At 46.2% G+C, this 17495-nt stretch overlaps 1 protein-coding gene across 3 annotated transcripts in view; it reads right to left on the reverse strand.

Moving 5' to 3' along the window:
* Positions 1 to 17495, reverse strand: part of Wt1 (WT1 transcription factor) — a 37973-nt gene that overhangs the window by 324 nt on the left and 20154 nt on the right. For 2 of the 3 annotated variants that reach the window (XM_055604194.1, XM_055604175.1), the window contains 4 exons: positions 7625 to 7721; positions 4859 to 5009; positions 2772 to 2861; positions 1867 to 1959 (listed from right to left, as the gene is read on the reverse strand). In XM_055604194.1, coding sequence (XP_055460169.1) covers positions 1867 to 1959; positions 2772 to 2861; positions 4859 to 5009; positions 7625 to 7721 — 431 coding nt within the window. The remainder of the gene's footprint in view (positions 1 to 1866; positions 1960 to 2771; positions 2862 to 4858; positions 5010 to 7624; positions 7722 to 17495) is intronic. The other variant, XM_055604186.1, reaches the window with a different exon arrangement.

Raw genomic sequence — 17495 nt, forward strand, 5'->3', positions numbered from 1 at the left:
GACTCTTCGCCGGCCGCCTGGAAGTGGCAATGCCTTTTGCGAGGGTTTAAAGACCAGAAGCACTGTAAACAAAGTAAAACGGGAAACGGTGGAAATGGGAGAGAAGTCTGGTTGGTGGGAATCTCTAAGGAACTCAAGAACTCAGGGATTCTGGGAAACTTCTGTTTCATCTCTAAGGATGCTCGGAGGCCCTGCCAATGGGTCCCTGCTGTTCTGTAAGTGGGATCTGAGCTGCAGGGGCCTCTGAACCACACCACCCTGCACGCTGCTGGCTGGTGGCTGGCCAGCAGTAGATCTGGGACTGCGGCTTTAGTCTCTATAGAGAGATGAGTAAAATAAATCATGGATACCAATTTGAATCCCATTTGCTTCTTTTTAGTGCAAAGTGTGACTCAGAAATGAGCTGTGTGAAAGGGTCATTCCCAGTTGCAGCAACCCTTCTGGTGATCCATCTCGGGGGCTCTTACTCTCCTTAAAGCCAATAAATACCTTGCGTGTAATGCCTAACACACAGGCGTTACCTGCAGAAGTATGTCTGTTGCCGTGTGTGTCCCTCAAAACAGCCTCACGAAGAAACGTTATCCTCACTCTACAGATGAGGATGTATGGCTGCTGCGGCCAGGTCCAGGCAGGATTCAAACCCAGGCACGGCTAATCCCAAAGCCTACACTTGGCCTATCACATCCCCAGGGCTCGCCGAGGAAAATACCACAGGAGCCAAGCCCTGTGCCACCTGGAGGACCTTCCCAGGGGATTAATAGCCTCATTGAGAAATGTCGGACTGAAAGACAACATGTCAAAGATACCCAAAGAAGGAGAATAAGACTCTTATCTCTCCAACACTGGGACACAGGTGCTTTGACGTATCTTAAGGCATATCCTGCCTGTGCTAAGGACCAGGGACTTTCTGAGAAACTTAAAGTGTCATGGATCTCTGTCTCCTACTCACTGTCCATCTGCTTTTCCTAACCCGGCTCCTGCCTGCCACTCCCACCTCCTCGTGGACACTTCTCACTTCTTTCTCCTATCAGTCCTCCCAGTGACACCCAGCCTGGCTGACCCTGGCTGACTCTTCAGTTCCCTGGCTTCCTGGGGTGGCTACATGAACTCATACTCTTTCTCCAATAGAAAGACTAGGGATGGGATGGGGTCGGAGCCATCACCACTGAGGGCAACATCCAATTGCTTTTTGGCTCGGGCAAATCCCCTAATCACCACCATCACTCATCTGTTAAATGAGGATTAAAAATGCCCACCCTTCTCTTCTTCCATTGATGCTCTAAGGATGGGGAGCTAACCTAAGAGACAGCCCTGCCTCCTGCTATTTTCACCATGAAGCTCATTAGCCTTATCGGCAAGCAGAAGGCTTCAGCAGCCACTGGCTGTGTCAATCCCCCGATTCTCCTCTCTGTGCTAGTATAAAGGAAATATATCCGTGAGTTTATGTTAATCTGGCAGAAATCTAGACTCCTCACAGAGCTTTACTCTAAGGAAGCAAGGAGTACACTCTTCAGTCTGGGGTGAAACATGTTTTACTCTCGGCAAAACAAGAGTATCTTGAATTCTGATAGCGCTGAGAGGTTGATTGCTCCATCAGTGACACAGCAAACTGGGGACAGCAGGGATCAGATCATCTCTCCGGCTTGGTTCCGAACACCCTGGATATTCTCTTCCCTAGCCCTAGCCCAGCGCTCTTCAACCCTTTCTCTGAAAAACATTCCCATTTATCGTTTAAAGACACTGTCACTCTCTGAATGGATTCCCAACTCTAGAACTTTTACATGAGTCTCTCTCACTACAAACAGTTTCATTCGACAGTAGCTTAAGAAAATAATGAAAAATAAATGTGAAGAAAAGTTTACGCACTTGTTTTACCTGTATGAGTCCTGGTGTGGGTCTTCAGGTGGTCGGACCGGGAAAACTTTCGCTGACAAGTTTTACACTGGAATGGTTTCACACCTAAACGGACAGAGAAGGTCTAGACTCGGCCCTAACAATGCGGGGCACAGCGAGACCCAGAAGGCCGGCTTTTTGGCAGCTGGAGAAGCCCGGCAGATCCATCACATCAGCCAGGTCTGTGTCTACCTGCACATCTCCTTGATCCCGAGGCCCAGCAGAAGCCACCTGATTCTGTAAGGCAGCCTTCAGGAGCTGCTCCTGACTTGGAGAAAACCATTCCCTAACCACAAAATCCAATTCTCACCAGCAGCCAAGTGTTAAAGAGACTGAGAAAAGTGAACCACTACAAACCAGTTTCTCTCCACTGCCCTGGTTCCTGACTGCTCATCAGGGGATCACCAGCGTGCCGTGGAATCTGACTTGTGCTGTGGTTCTCATGACAAATATGAGCTGTTTCCTTTCTTTCTTTTCTCTTCTTTGTAAGGAAAGACTTGGTGTTTTTTTTTTTAATTATTATTTACAGTGTGTGTGTGTGTGTGTGTGTGTGTGTGTGTGTGTAATATGTGTGTGCATTGCCCTCGGAGACTAGTAGAATGTCAGATCCCTTGGGGCTGTGCTTATGGGCCTCGTGATGTGGATGCTGAGAACCAAACCCAAGTCCCCTGCAAAACCAAGTCCTCTTGACAGCTGAGCCATCATCTCCACAGCCCCTCTCCTTTTTAAAAGAAAAGTCTCCAGATGAGGGGAAGAAAGTTAGAAAAATTAAACGGATAGATGACCCTCTCATCCGGGTTCGGCAGAGAAGACAGTCACAAACTCAGCTCTAACTCAAGCGCCTGTGACTGCTGGCTACGAGAAGTGAACCTACAAACCTGTGTGTCTCCTTTGGTGCCTTTTGAGCTGGTCTGAGCGAGAAAACCGTCTCTCGCAGTCCTTGAAGTCACACTGGTATGGTTTCTCACCTTAGGGAAGACACACATCATTCTGAGTACCACGCTGGAAGTAGAACGGCATCACACGCAAGCCCTCCTAAACACAGATGAGGGGATCCTAAAATGCCCAAAGCACTTCCGGGGAGCTCACTAGGGCAGTGCTGTAGATTTCTAAGAAGATACAAATCCCACCTGCACACGCGCCCGTGGACACAGTGGGGGAGTGAATGAAGTTCCCTCACTGTGAACTGGAGCCAATAACCGGACAAGTTCAAAGGGGTCATGGACAGATTGGAACAGCCCATCCACGCAGAGGGGATAGACTGGTACCTAGCACTGAAGCAATGTTCAAAAAAAAAATACATATATTACCAAGGGCTATTTAGAGAGGCCAACAAACCAAAACAAAAAGAGTTTGTTTCAAACTCCTTGGTTGAGTTGGAGATAGAATTTTGGAGAGATACGCCTTGAGGCTGGCCTCGTGACTTAAGTGTCCTTTGTTTTATGGCCTGAAGGGCTGGTGTTCTCGGCTACTGACTTATTGTTCTTGGGCCCAACATAAACGACTCCATGCTTGTGAGATTCCCCAACTGAAGCATTTAGCAAGATTGCTGTCCTTTCATCTGAACCGAGTCAGTGATAGGATTGTGCAACCCTGGACTCAGAAAGAAGGGCCCCACCCCGTCTCCACAGTAAAAATACAACCAAACCCTGGGCGAGGAGTCCTCTGGGGCACGTTGAGCTTCTGCAAGTGTTCCCACCTCCTCAAGATCTGACTCACTGAATTCTGGGATGGAGATCGAGCTACTTGGAGACCAGTAGGGTCTTTCCTTTGATGAATAGCTCCAAGTTACCTTTCCTGCCTCACTACCGCTGATGCTTCTCTGGTCTTCCTGTGTGTCTCCTGACCTCACCGCTCCTGAGCCCTCCTCAAGCAACACCCCTCATCATTATGTGTCGATTCCCACCCATCAAAGTGTTAAATGTACATCCCACAAATGCCATTTGCTCTGCAATGCTCTCGCATGGTTTGAATAACTGAATGTCCCCACACCAACTCATGCATTTGACCCCTTGGTCTTAAGCTCATAGTGTTGAGGGGTTGTGGATCATTTAGGAGGTGAAACATAACAACAAACAGTGGACTTTTGACCCTTATAGCCTGATGGACTTCTGGCTCCTGGCTCCCATCTCTCTCTCTCTGCTTCATCCAGAGACATGAACAATGGGCCTTATTCTCCCACTTCCAGAGCTTTAAGGATGTTCCCAACACAACCTTCCCTGCTGTAGTAAACTGTGCCCCAAACCATGAGCCAAAAATGAATACATTTGTCAGGAGTTCAGTGACAGATGCAAAAGAAATACCTAGAATAGCCTGCTTGGAAACTTCATGGCCTTCTTCATCAAAGAATCGGTTCCAGAACACCAAAGTGTACCTTTGGACCTAACCTTCAAAGTTCATGGTGACCTTGCCCATCAATCACTGAGTCATCTGACTGTCCTATCCCAGGTTTGTCTTCCCTGTTAAAGATGCTAACTGTCCTTCAGGAATAAAACTATCGTTTATTCAGGCCTAGAAACCTGAATCCTCTGCTAGGTGTGCTACAGCTACAATTGCTGTAGGACAATTTGAACTGAAGTGCAAGGCTCAAGAATCGTGCAGTGAAGGCGTTATCACCTTCGTTGTCCACACAAAGCACCTGGAGTTCAGAGGGATGGTGAACAATTAGCTCATGGTCTCACCAGGTAATGGGGAATGCAACGTATAAACACTTTTTTCATTCTGCATCCTTTGCTTTCCACCACCCTGTTCTGCTTTCTTGAACATGGTTCACCGATTTCTTTAATAAAGGATGGGAAACCAGCACACCAACGGCCCCGAAGGCCTGGGCAAATTACCTTGGGCTGACTTCTGAAAGCGCCAGCTTTCCATCCCACAAGTCCCCTGTGTCCTAAGGAGTAACTAGAGTCCAGAATGGGAGCTCATGAGCCACCACTGCTCATGTCTAGGCATCAGACACACTCACCAGTGTGCTTCCGGCTGTGCATCTGTAAGTGGGACAGCTTGAAATATCTCTTATTGCAGCCCGGGTACGCACACATGAAAGGACGTTTCTCGCTGGTTTCAGAGGCCGACCGGACAAGCGTGGAGGCCACTCCAGAGACACGCCGTACATCCTGCAGGCAGAACAGAAGAGAGATGGGGGCCTTGGGCCACGTGTGAACCCTCATGCCAGTCCCATGGGAAAGTGGGCACTGAAACATACCAAAAGAAGAGAAGGAAGGTATGGCATGAGACAAAAAAAAAAAAATTTCAACCTCCATACCCTAGATGCCTGTGTCAGACATCATTAATGGATGACAGACTAGGAAACTCCATGATGCTGCTTTCGGATGTCATTACTACTGATCACCAGAACTTGGATTTGAAAGGAAGCATCTTTAGGGTCCCTCGGATAGATCCTCTAGAGAAGAAAAATTAGTGCCTGGGAGAGTCCCCAGTCCATCCCTCACTTGAGACACAAGGTCTAGGATTCTGGAGCCCACACTGTATGTACGTCCTCCCAACTGGAGACGTGATCACATGATTATGGACACAATCGAAAAACGGATGAGAAAGTTCTTACTAGAGACACCGAAACACTGAATGAGGCCAGAACCGACCTGAGCTTCACGTGTCGGTAAGTGATAAAGAAAGCATAATGCAGACATTTACCATGAAGCCTGTCTGGCATGCAACCCCGAAAGGAGTCATGACCCAGAGGCTGAGAATCAATGCTCTAAGCTCCACAACTCCCTGCCCCGCGTGTCTTCCAATCCACCACACTGGCATTCTTATACCTGGTTCACTTGCCTTGCCCTGAGAGGGCACTTACTTGCAAGAGAATGTTCTGTAGTGCCATACAATATTGTATTGGTAGGTCATAGTGTATGTCAAACCATTTGCCTTTCTCCCAGCAATAATGGTGCTATGCGAGTAAATGGTAGGCCAGTAGGCCAGTGGTTTTCTTGGCATATTCTAAAAGAAAAAGAGTAAGTAGGAAAATAGTACCTAGAAAATAGTACCGGGGAGACTATACTAAAGGACCAGACAGCGGATCTGATAAAGTCTGGTGGGAAGACAAGAACAATGAGCCTTTTTCGTCTCTTTTTATTCTAGATAAACATGTGGAAATAGGACTAAAAACAAACAAACAAACAGCTGTTACTGTCAGCCTGCAATCTGGCGAAGGATGCTGATAATGTCTGTTGTGGGACATTCATATGACTCCTTCGAAGCTCTGTCACATCTCCACATGTCTGTAGCTCATTTATTTCTCAGCACAAGAAGAGCCTGGGATGGCAGGGCACACTGTCTGGTTCCATGAAGTACAGTTCCTTGCCCATACCACATAGAGCCTGGCCCACATGTAGCTTATTTCCTGGGCCTTAACTTTCCTTGAGATGATACTCCAGCCATTTCTCTTGTGTTTGTAAATAGCAGATGTCGAGTCCCTGGTAACCGTGGTTCTGACTACCCAAAAGAGGCTTGGGGCCTCCCCTGAAAACCCTTCACTCACAGAGACCTCACCTTCCTGTTTCCACCGATAAATAACATTATTTAATTTCCACTAATAAACAACATTAATCAGCGAAACAAGGGTGGTGGCGTCCTATAAAATTTGTATTACACACCTCAGCTCCCGCTTACCAGCCATGTGGTTTTACACAAGACTCTTCTCTTCAGTTCCCCTCACTCTAAAATGCCTACTTCTTAAATGTGCAGTGAGGATCACAGGAGAGAACAAAGGCCGTGCCTAATCGTGCAGGAGTGATGAGTTCACATTGCTAAGTCAAAGAAGTTAGCCTGAAAATTCAACACAGAGTATCCAGGATCCTGAGAAACAGGAAGTGACTGCTGGGGAGAGAGGGAAGGGAAAGGGGCATGATGCGCAGGAGTAAATGGAGTATAAGCATTTTGAGACAGTAAACTACTCCATATTAATACTAGATATATAGATGGATGGAGGGAGGGAGGGAAAGAGGGATGAGTGGGTGGGGGATGAGTGGATACACATCTGTGTATCAAAGCACACGGAACTATATGACAAAGCAATTCAGTTACACATAATATTGTTTGTTTGTTTGTTTGTTTGTTTGTTTGTTTGTTTGTTGAGACAAAGTTTCTCTGTGTAGCCTTGGCTGTCCTGGAACTCACTCTGTAGATCAGGCTGGCCTTGAACTCACAGAGATCCACCTGCCCCTGCCTCCTGAGTGCTGGGACTAAAGGCGTGCACTGTCCGGTGAGTCACAGATGTGTACTGACATCTACTGTAACAAGTGAAGCGAAGCGTGCCAGGGACATCATGTGAAGGTGGACATGGAAATACTACACATTTTGTAAATATTGTGTGTAAACCCAGAAGCCAGGTAAAATCCATGTTGTAAAAGCCTGTGTCTAAATTTAACCACACCGCTGTTGTTGATGCTATCATCAACACTGGGCCAGACAGTTCCACAAGCACTTCATTAGACACAACAACTCCTGCAAGTCAAGGGTCCAAGTCACGAACTCAAGCGCCGATGACCAACATGCAGGGACTGTACCACCCACCGAGGAAGGAGAAAATCCTAAAGGGAGAAAGGGTGAGATTCTGCAGGAAGTACCATGGTGGCAGTCAGGCAAGGCACCAACTCTGCCAGTGGGGCATCTCTGATGGCAAACACCTGCCAGACGGTCCCACTAGCGGGGTGCTGCTGTAGGGCACGTGAGCAGAAGACGCAGTGCTGTGTCTGGGCCCCCCAGCACTCACCTGGATGCCTCGGAAGACGCCATGGGTGTGTATTCTGTACTGGGCACCACAGAGGATGGGGGTCGTGTGGTTCTCGCTCTCATACCCTGTGCTGTGGCTGCAAACAAAAGGTTGAAGTTGCTTCGGGGCCACCTTTTGGAAATACCGAGCCTTACCCGAATACCGAGCCTTACCCGCTTACTCTGGAACAGAGCTCTGTGAAGGAGGCCATTTCACCTATTCGTCATCACCTTGCAGCCACCCCACCTCACTGCGAGCCCCGAAATTCACCCTCAGAGGCAAACTGTCTGGTTCTGGTTCTGCGCCTCACGCAGACAGGCCGAGAAAAAGCCACAGTGGCAGGATCTCATCCCAGGCGAGTTGTTTACCATCGGTGCAGCAGGCTGACAGCGTGAGCATCTCAGGAATGAGCAGAATGCTTCAGGCTCCGTGTGAAGTGCACTGGGGTTTTGTCGGCACCTCATGACTCAGTTCTTACCAGATAGCACCAAGAAAGTGATGACATTTACAAGAAGAGATGTCACGTCCCCAGAAGGGCACGGGTAGTGCATGTCTTCGGCTCTTAGTCCACTGATCAGTTTTGCAGATCAAATTGACTGTGTGTGTGTGTGTGTGTGTGTGTGTGTGTGTGTGTGTGGTGTGTGTTCAGCTGCATGTACATATGGATGAATGTTCATATGGAGACCCTAAACAGATACCCTGTTTCTTCCTTGGTCTCTCTCCCCGTGACAGTCACTCACTGAACCTAGAGCTCACCAATTTGGCGAGGCTGGCTGCCTAGCAACCCCCAGGGAGCCCCTGCCTCTACTTCCCCAGTGCTGAGATTACAAGCACACCTGGAATTTTTAGATGGGTAGGGGGATGCTGAGCTGAGGTCCTCATGTTTACAGGGCGAGTACTTTTCTGACTGAGCTATCTCCCCGCCCCGAAATTAGCCTGACTTTTCAGGCTGTTCTTTTTGAAGCTCTACATCCCTCCGGCCTTGCTTGTAGTCCCAAGATACCAGAAAGCAATGCATTTCCTAGGAGTTGAGGCAGCCTGGAATGAAGGACAACTGTCTAGCACTCACGGATGGCCACTTAACTCTTTATGGGTACTCTGCTCTGAAAAGAATGCTCTCCTTCAGGTACAGTTCTGGAATGGTTTCTGCAATGATTTTATTTCCAGTCCAGCCGGCACAGAATTCTTACCCATACTTGCAATATATCAGCGTATACTGAGAGCCTGCGGGGATAGGGGTGAGGTAGCTTTCACACACATCTCTGTGAAGCAGGTATTCAAAAATACCTGTAAACCCCACAAAAAATAGCCCCAAAGTGGCCATATTATCCAGAAATCCTAGGTATATTCCTAAGAGACATAAAAGCTTATGTTCAGGATTAAAAAAAAACAACAACAACTTGTATATATACCATTCACTAGAAGAATTCTTTATTCTCAAAAGCCAGAAATGAGAATCAACTCACCAGCCACCTGATAAAGGAATAAATAAGGAAGTATATGCAGGTAGTGGAACATTGTTTGGCAAGAAAAAGCAAAATATTGATATGCTATAGAGACTTTAAGAACTAAGGCACAAACAACCATACTGCAAAATTTCATTTATACAAAATATCCAGAGTAAGCCAGTATCTTAGTGGTTGGTTGTGACACAATTCTGTAACTTTATCAGAAACTGTTGCATTGTACACTCTAAGGGGGTGGGGGGCTATATGGCATGTAAACAATGAAGCTCCTTTGAAATGTTTCATAGCAAATTGAGCACCGCACTGCACACCTATAATCCCAGCACTTGGGAGGTAGAGACAGAAGGATCAGAAGTGTAAGACTAGCCTAGGCTACATGAGACCTTTTCTCAAACAAACATACATATATACGAATAAACAAACAAAATAACAAAAATAACAGGCTTTGTAGTAGTATCATTAAAAGCCTCCAAGTAAAATTAATCGGCTGCTAGGCTAAGAACCTGCCCCTCTGCCTCTGCCCCTGCTGCCCAAGCATCGTGGATACCAGGGTACACACAGGTGACCTGGTGGGTCAGCCCACACTGTCTGGTGGACTTGGGGAAGGCCTAGAGCTGACTCATATCTAACTCCCCAGAGGAAAGAATTCCTGGAAGAGAGAAGTGTCTGCCAGGATGGCTGTAGCGTCCACACAGCCCGGGGTCACAGCAGCTGTGGGGTTTCACATTGAGTTCTGGCTCCAGCATTTTAGAAAGAAGGGTCTGTCTTTTCTGGACAGTTTGGGGAGGGAGGCGGCTGTTCTGTTCCCCCGGCCTATACTACACAATCTCTGAATGTCCCTCAGCAAGCGGTCTGATGCATCTTGGCAGGAGAAGGTGGGGCCTCAGATTGCTAAACCAGGGTCAAACATGCAAAAGTTGGGGAGAAACACCAAACTCAGACAGCATCTGCCTTGTCGACCCTGAGAGTGTGCTCAGCGGGTGAGTGAGGATGTGACTGCCTTCCTGACACACTGTTCCGAACCCTGGAGCCCTGCGAGAGGAAGAGCGGATTCAATGACTCCGCAGCAGCACCAAGAGGACAGGGTGGGGATGGGCCACAGAATGCTGTGCCTCAGCAGCTGGGAGACCCTGGTTTTACCTGGTTTCACCATCTGCATGAAGCCAAGCTGTGACATGCACATTTTCCTGGGCTAAGAGATACCTACGAAGAAATCTGAATTACTCTAGGGGGAGAAATTAACAATCTTTATTGACAGCTGTTCTCCTGGTAGTAGCTGAGCTCTTCAAAGGTGGAAGCAGTGATCAGGGAAAACAGATTGCCATCAAGACACTTGTCCAGTGGAAGAAAGTGTTGTGTCACTCAAGGGAACGACACTTGAGCACTGATCCTCACGCAAAAGAGATAGAAAGCGTCTGGGAAGGACATCTGCTTCTTTCCCGTGTGTTTGTGTTACTCTTCTGATTCTAGAATCTAGAAGGAGGACTCTGTTTTAGTGCCCATGGCTGGTGACTAGTTTTCAAAACGACCATTTCATTTGGTGTCAGTCAGCTGAAATTTCCCTCACTACTGGCTTCTGGTGAGCCACATAGTAAGTGTTATTAAATTTCAGCCATTTCTGAGTATGTCTTGTGCTTAACGCTAAACGTGACCTTGAGTATAGCATCTGCTCCTCTCTCTGTATGTCGTACTGCTGGTAACTGTAGTAAGCACAGAGCCCATAAACATCCCAGGATGGCTGGAGTCTAAACCCTTTCAGCTCTTGGAAGATAGTCTTCCAAGCTACTCAGTTATGACAACTATGACAAGGTGAAACGGGGTCTAAAGATTTTAGAACCAGAACATAAATCCAAGAGTCTGAAGAAGTAGGCCTCATCTGGAGGGAATTCCATCCAAATTACTCAAAATCAGCATGCTGGTCAAGCATATGTCACTGTGATTGTGGTCCACAAGGCTACCAGTGCTTTCAAGCCTGGGGCAGAAGCCTGGGCTGCTCAGCTTAGAGTGAATGTGACCACGACTGAAAATGTGTTCCACTGCCCTCCAGCAACAGTGCCTTTTCTCAGTCTAATAAAATCTCCAATTCTCCCATATTCCATCTCTATCAGCATGAACTGAAGAAGGTACCCATGGCCTGAGCTTACAAGATGTAACTGTTTTAGGTAAGAATCAAGCACTACGCATTATTAATGTTTCAAATCCTATCTGACTTGTCTCTGTGAGTCATTCCCAACTGCTGAAATCGTTCAGACTCTGGATTTGGCTTCCAAAACATTTGTCTTCCATCCCTGTATCATCTCTACATTTGAAAAGCACCTTCCCGGGGCTGAGGGGATAGCTCAGTCAGTAAACTGTACGCCACTGGAGCACGAGAAACTGAGTTCAATACCCACAGGCCATGTGAAAATACAGCATAGTGATGTGTGCTTACCAGATCAGCCCTGGGGAGGTAGATCTCTGGGGCTCACTGGCCAGCAAACCCCAAGCCAATGAAGGGACTCTGTCTCAAAGAACGAAGTAGATGGCACTCAAAGAGCAACTCTGATGTCCTCTGGCCTCCGTGAGCATACACATGTACTCCCAAATGCACACAAGACACAGATGCACACAAGAGATGCCCTCACTAGTTGTTGATACATATTCTCTGTCGCGTAATATATGACAAAAATTTCTCTGGGATATTGATGTGATGAGAATCCAGAAGATCTCTCCATGGGACAATCTGAAGGATGTCATTATAGACAAACAAGTCTTACAGACAGGGTCCAGTCTGCCAGGGCAGAAGTTCGCCTGAGACAGAAAGGCTCGGGAAGATGATGGTGGCCAGTGCAACCACTGAGCGCTGAGACCCAAAAGCTGGCTTAGACGAACAGGTGGAGCCAAGATTTCTACATGGACCACTTTCTTTGCCAGGGCCCATGACTCTGCTGCGGACGAACCAAACCAAACCAGGGTGAGGGTAAGACTCACAAAGGCCGAGAGCTGCAGAGCCTGCCTAGAATGACAAGAAGCATAGCAACCATGGCGAACATTTTCCTAGAGGCACAGATGCACATTCCAAATAAAAGGACCACAGGACAACGCAGCGACAGAAATTGTTATTTACAGAGATGAAACTAGGAAGTGGGTTCTAGAGCAGAGTGTGAACCCTATTGTGACAAGAATGCAAGGGATTCCCTTTTTCAGGGTAGAAATGAATGCAATGGCTTTCCTACCATCCGACCGGGATAATGAGGGAAATAAAGAGAAAGTGAGATGTATGCATAGCCAGCTATATGAACCAAGCAAAGTATTTGAGCAAGCCTGGCCTTTCTTAGGCTAAGAAAATGTTGCTTCATAAAACAGCATTCCTGAATGCTGAATGGCAGGAGAAACGGGTAAGATGGTTCTACGGCTAATATCCTCAGGAGGGGTTTATAGGTTTACAGGGTTTACAGTAAGACGTAATTGGCAGCTGTGGTTCCAGGTGGCCTTGGTACAGGCAGGTGAGGGTGAGAAAGAAACCTGTATGATGCAGTTACTTTTCCCAGCCTGAAAGAGCTTGTGTTCTAGAAGTCAGTCATTAGGATGATAAAGACACTTTAGACCATCTTCGGTATTATTGTCCAGCCAATGATAAACCATTTAGACCCTCTTCATCATCCCCACAGAACTTCTAAAAGAACTATCAAAAATACCTCTTTGTAATACAGGTTCACCATAGCAATTACCTTCTCCTCTCAGAATGGTAACCCAATCACCAAAAAGAAAAACAAAAAACAAAACAAAACAACAACAACAAAAACACCTTGGGCTTGTGTCTTGTCTATGAATGAGCAACTTTGGTTCTTTATTATTTGACATTCAAGGCCCTTACTTGTCTCAACTCTTCCATCACTTCTCTCATTCTCCATGAATTTAGAGTGTATTGGACAAGTGGACAGTTGTTTGATGACAAAATGCAGGCTCGGTTCTTTTTTGGATAAAGCAGAAGCCACAAACTCAAACATCTCTAATGGGTCCAGGTTATAAGGAACTAATGGTGCCTCAGGAGAGAGTAATCCTAGCCTTGCTGCCTCTGTTTCACATGTCTGCCAGCCCATCACTGTCGCCATGAACCTAAGGCTCTTCCCATTCTTAAAGGGCTTCTCCAAGATTCCCTGAATTTTGCATTCTTACAAATAACTTTAGTTTTACAGCCTTTTTCCTGAGCTAAGAGCGACCAATATGCATCCCCTCCTTCCAAGGCTGAGCAGTGAAGCACCAAGTATCAAAAAAAAAGAAAAAAAAAAACCCATCTTGGTTCTGCTGTGTTCACCTGCATGTCAATCAAATAGAGGTAGACACATGCCTGATCCTTTGAAAACTGGGTACCAGCCCCTGAAAACTTGGAAGAATGCTATGCATGTGTGTGTGTGTGTGTGTGTGTGTGTGTGTGTGTGCGTGCCTGAGTGAATGTATAGGCACCATATACATGTTTGGGGCCCATGGAGGTAAGAACAGGGGACAGGTCCCCTGGAACTGAAGTTACAGATGTTGGTGCGCCATGTGTAAGTGCTAAGAACCAAACCCAAATCCTCTGCAGGAACAAGTGCTTTTAACTACCAAGCCATCTCGCCAGCCTCCGGGGATGCTATACTTCCACAGGAGCAATGACCACTGCTGTGATGGCAGAGCCTAGTTTACAACTGTAGGTGTTGGGTCTGAGCTTCACTAGTCCACTAACCGATAGGTTTAAACACGGATGTTACAGTCAGAAAGCCATCCCTGTCATACCACCAGTTCGAGAGCATTGGTTTCTCCTGACTGCTGTAGTAAAGAAGCACAAATCGGGGTGGCTTAAATCAAAACAAATTTATCCTCTCACAGCTCTCGGCACAAAATCCCATCATTTGGTGGGGGGGAATAAAGCAGGGGGGGCTGTTGCAATTTCCAGGCCAAACTGGGCTACACAGTGAGTACAGAGCCAGCCTGGGATAGAGTGTAAAACTAAGAAAGAAAAGAAAGAAAAGAAAGAAAAGAAAGAAAAGAAAGAAAAGAAAAGAAAAGAAAAGAAAGAAAGAAAGAAAGAAAGAAAGAAAGAAAGAAAGAAAGAAAGAAAACAAAACAAGGTCAAATTCAATCCAAGCCTCAAGGTTCTGGGTAGGCTTCCTTCTTCCACTCTGAGGAGCTTCTTCCCTTGTCTGTTTCAGTTTCTGGTATTTTCATGTCTTGGTCTCTGTTTCTACAGACTGTACCTTCTCTCTGCCTCCCACTACTTCCCTGTAGTCACATTTCCCCATCTCCCTCTTCTAAGGACACCAAGAGGGGCCCCTTTCCAGAGAATCCTGGGCCATCCCACTCTCACCACCTCAAGACCTTAGCTGAGCCAGTTGCCACATAAGTCAACACGCACAGCTTCAGAAATTCTAATCCGGATTCTAGGTACCTCTAGGAATTTACCCTGTCTTACCAAGGGAGCCAGTATGTTCCAGTTCCTGCAGATTCTGCTGAAAAAGCTAAATTCATCTGGACTCTACATCTCCAGATTACTCTGAGGATACATTGTTCTGGAATCTGAAAGCCTGCTTCCCAGGCCCACCTCTATCACTTTTTTCCGCCCTGTGGCAAGTGAGTCATCTCATTGTTTCTGTAGCCAAGATTCACCATTTGCAAGATGAGACTAATAACCTATTTTGCAGTTTTGTTTGAAGATTAAAGAGGTGAACTATTTGGGGAGCAGAAGTTAAATATCACTGGATAACCACATCCTAGCAATATTCAGGAGGTCTGTGAGAGTCAACAGTTAGTGACTCACACCCATAAAAATTATTTACTCCATGCTTCATATGAGTCTGGTGGTGAACATAGATAAATTTTGTATTTTTGATCTTGAATACAACCCTAGAAACCGTTCAAGGTGCACCCATTACCTTAGTCCAATGACTTAAGTCTCCTTGGTCCCCGCTCCATGTAAAGTGAAAATTCCAGTGCCAGCCCTACAAAACTGCTAGAAGCCCAAATCAGGTCAGGGAAACATTGTGCAACACTTGGAACAGAATAGACACTAAATAAATGTTCACTGTTGCTTCCATAGTTACCACTGTCATTTCATTATAAAGTATTCTGAGGTTTAAGGAGAAGTTGAGTTTATAAGTCCAATGTCAGAGAAGGGACAAATGGCAGAGCTGAGGTCTGAGTCCAAACCAGTTCATCTCTGTTCCCTTTACAACTAGCAGGACAATTTTTGTGGTACAATTCCATCTTCTATCATCATGACACTTGAATGACCTCCAGCTCTTTCCTCCAGGGTCTGACTCAAGTCAGGCATGCTGATGTTTTAACAGTGTAGCCAGGGTAAGGGAGGAAGGAAAAGGGGATGGGTGTCGACAAGTTGAGCTGCACACACTGTGACTTTTACTATGAGACTGTATTTAGCTGGGTATAAAAGTTAGTCCAGTACTGGGGGTAGAGAGATGGATCGGTCAGCAAAGTGCTTCCTGCAGAAGCATAAAGATCTGAGTTTAGAGTCTCAGCACAGATTGGAAAAAAAAAAATTAAATCTAACACAGTAGAGTGTACCTGTAATCCCAGTCCTTAGGAGGACAGAGATCCTCTAGGGTCCTTGAGAGCCACTGGCCAGCCAGCCTAGCTGAAACCGGGAGTTCTGGGTTCAGTGAAAGAGTCTGTTTCAAAAGGTAACAATTGAGGGAGTGGGTAGTAATTGAAGAAGGTGCACGATGCTGGATTCTGACCAAATACACAAACACACAGGGGAGGGGGTGGACAAAGCTAACTCATTAAAATGCCCCGCTTACAGGTGACTGAGCAGTCCAAACTGCCAATTTTTTATTAAATATATATATATTTATTTAATGGGATACATATATTTAAATATATATAAATATATATATATATATATATATTTCCATTGAACCATACAGAGGCCGTTACCAGCAGAGCACACACTTCCTGGCTTCATTCCCTGCAGCACCATGGACTGCAGAGCAGCTTTCACAGGAATGCAATGTGTCCTAAGTCTGCTTTTCCAACACACCTTTAAAGTACATCAGCACATGTCCTTAGAAAGCTTACAGAAAGAGGAAAGTGTCCTTCACAGAACACAAATTATAAACCCTCTTCTTTCTAAAAATGTGTACACCGAGGTCTGGCTCAGGAAAGACGCAGAACATTCAAAGAGAAGCTTCTTTAGAAATGATTAATTCTGATATTCCACAGGCACAAGAAGATTAATAAAAAGGAATTGAGGGTTTACAGATGAAGAAAACCAGAGCTTCCCTAAAATCCCTTATCAACAGAAGAAGTTTTTTTAAAAAAAGAAAAAAGAAAGAAAAGAAAAGAGAGAAAGGAGCTTTTAAAAGGCAATTAGTATTTAATATAAATATTCAAAAGAAAGCATCTTGGCCCATTGATTTTTCTCCTCCACCTCTAGTTACTGACCAAATGCTCAAGGCCCTACACTCACACACCATCATCACCTTTGCCTTCTCACCTCGACAAAGCTCATCAGGGAAGCATTCAGACAACCTGACAACCTGTAGTTCTTAAGGATCAGACCATGGAATTTACCCAGAAGGCTCTCTGCACTCTCCATCCTCAACACCCAGGGCTTAACCGTGAGACATGCAAATGAGTGGCTTTCCTTTTAGTGTGGACAATAAATTTTGCTGCAAGCCCTGAGGCCCATCACCCCCTTGCCCCTTGCTTAGCGTGAAATTTCTGAGAAGAAGAAAAAAAACAAAAGAGTAAAGGAGCCATGTTAAGAAACTGTGGGCTTTTCCGAAGGCTATGCACAGGAGCTGAGACTGAGCTCTGCATCACTTACCAAAATATCCTTGCCTGAAGCGAAAGAATCCCATGGAGAGCTAAGCCTCTAGATCTAGTTATCTGATGGTAGAAATGCGGGACTTCAAGGTCTGAGGTTGTAAGTCTGACAGCAGCGGCAGCCTCCCAAGCAGCTGCCAAGAACCTGGCTTGTTCTCTCTCACATCAACAGATACAAAGGCTTCAAGAAAGGACAGTCAGCAGAGGCAAACAGCGCGAGCCTCCTGAGGAGTGCTCACCACCAAGCAGGATGGACCAGCCAGCTCAAACTGATCAGGTCTAGAACACTTCAGGCCAAAAGACCCCAGAGCCAACCCTAGGAATTCCAGGAGTCACCACTGAATGCTTAGAGGTAGAATGAAGACGCAGCTTCTTTGTAGCCAGAGGAATTTCAAAACCCACTTTCCTAAATGCAGATGAGATCTTACTGGGAAGACAAAGGGCTGCCCGATTATCTCCATTCAGACTAGTGACAACCTGGTACAGAAGCTTCTAGAGCGACATGAGCACAACTTCATTCTGTCTGACTGTGGTCACCTGAGAGCAAGGTAGAATCTGCACTTACACATGGTGTTAGCAAGGCCATATAACCACACTCATCT

The sequence above is a fragment of the Psammomys obesus genome, unplaced genomic scaffold (assembly GCF_907164565.1).
Source record: "Psammomys obesus unplaced genomic scaffold, mPsaObe1.curated_primary_1811, whole genome shotgun sequence".
NCBI lineage: Eukaryota > Metazoa > Chordata > Mammalia > Rodentia > Muridae > Psammomys > Psammomys obesus.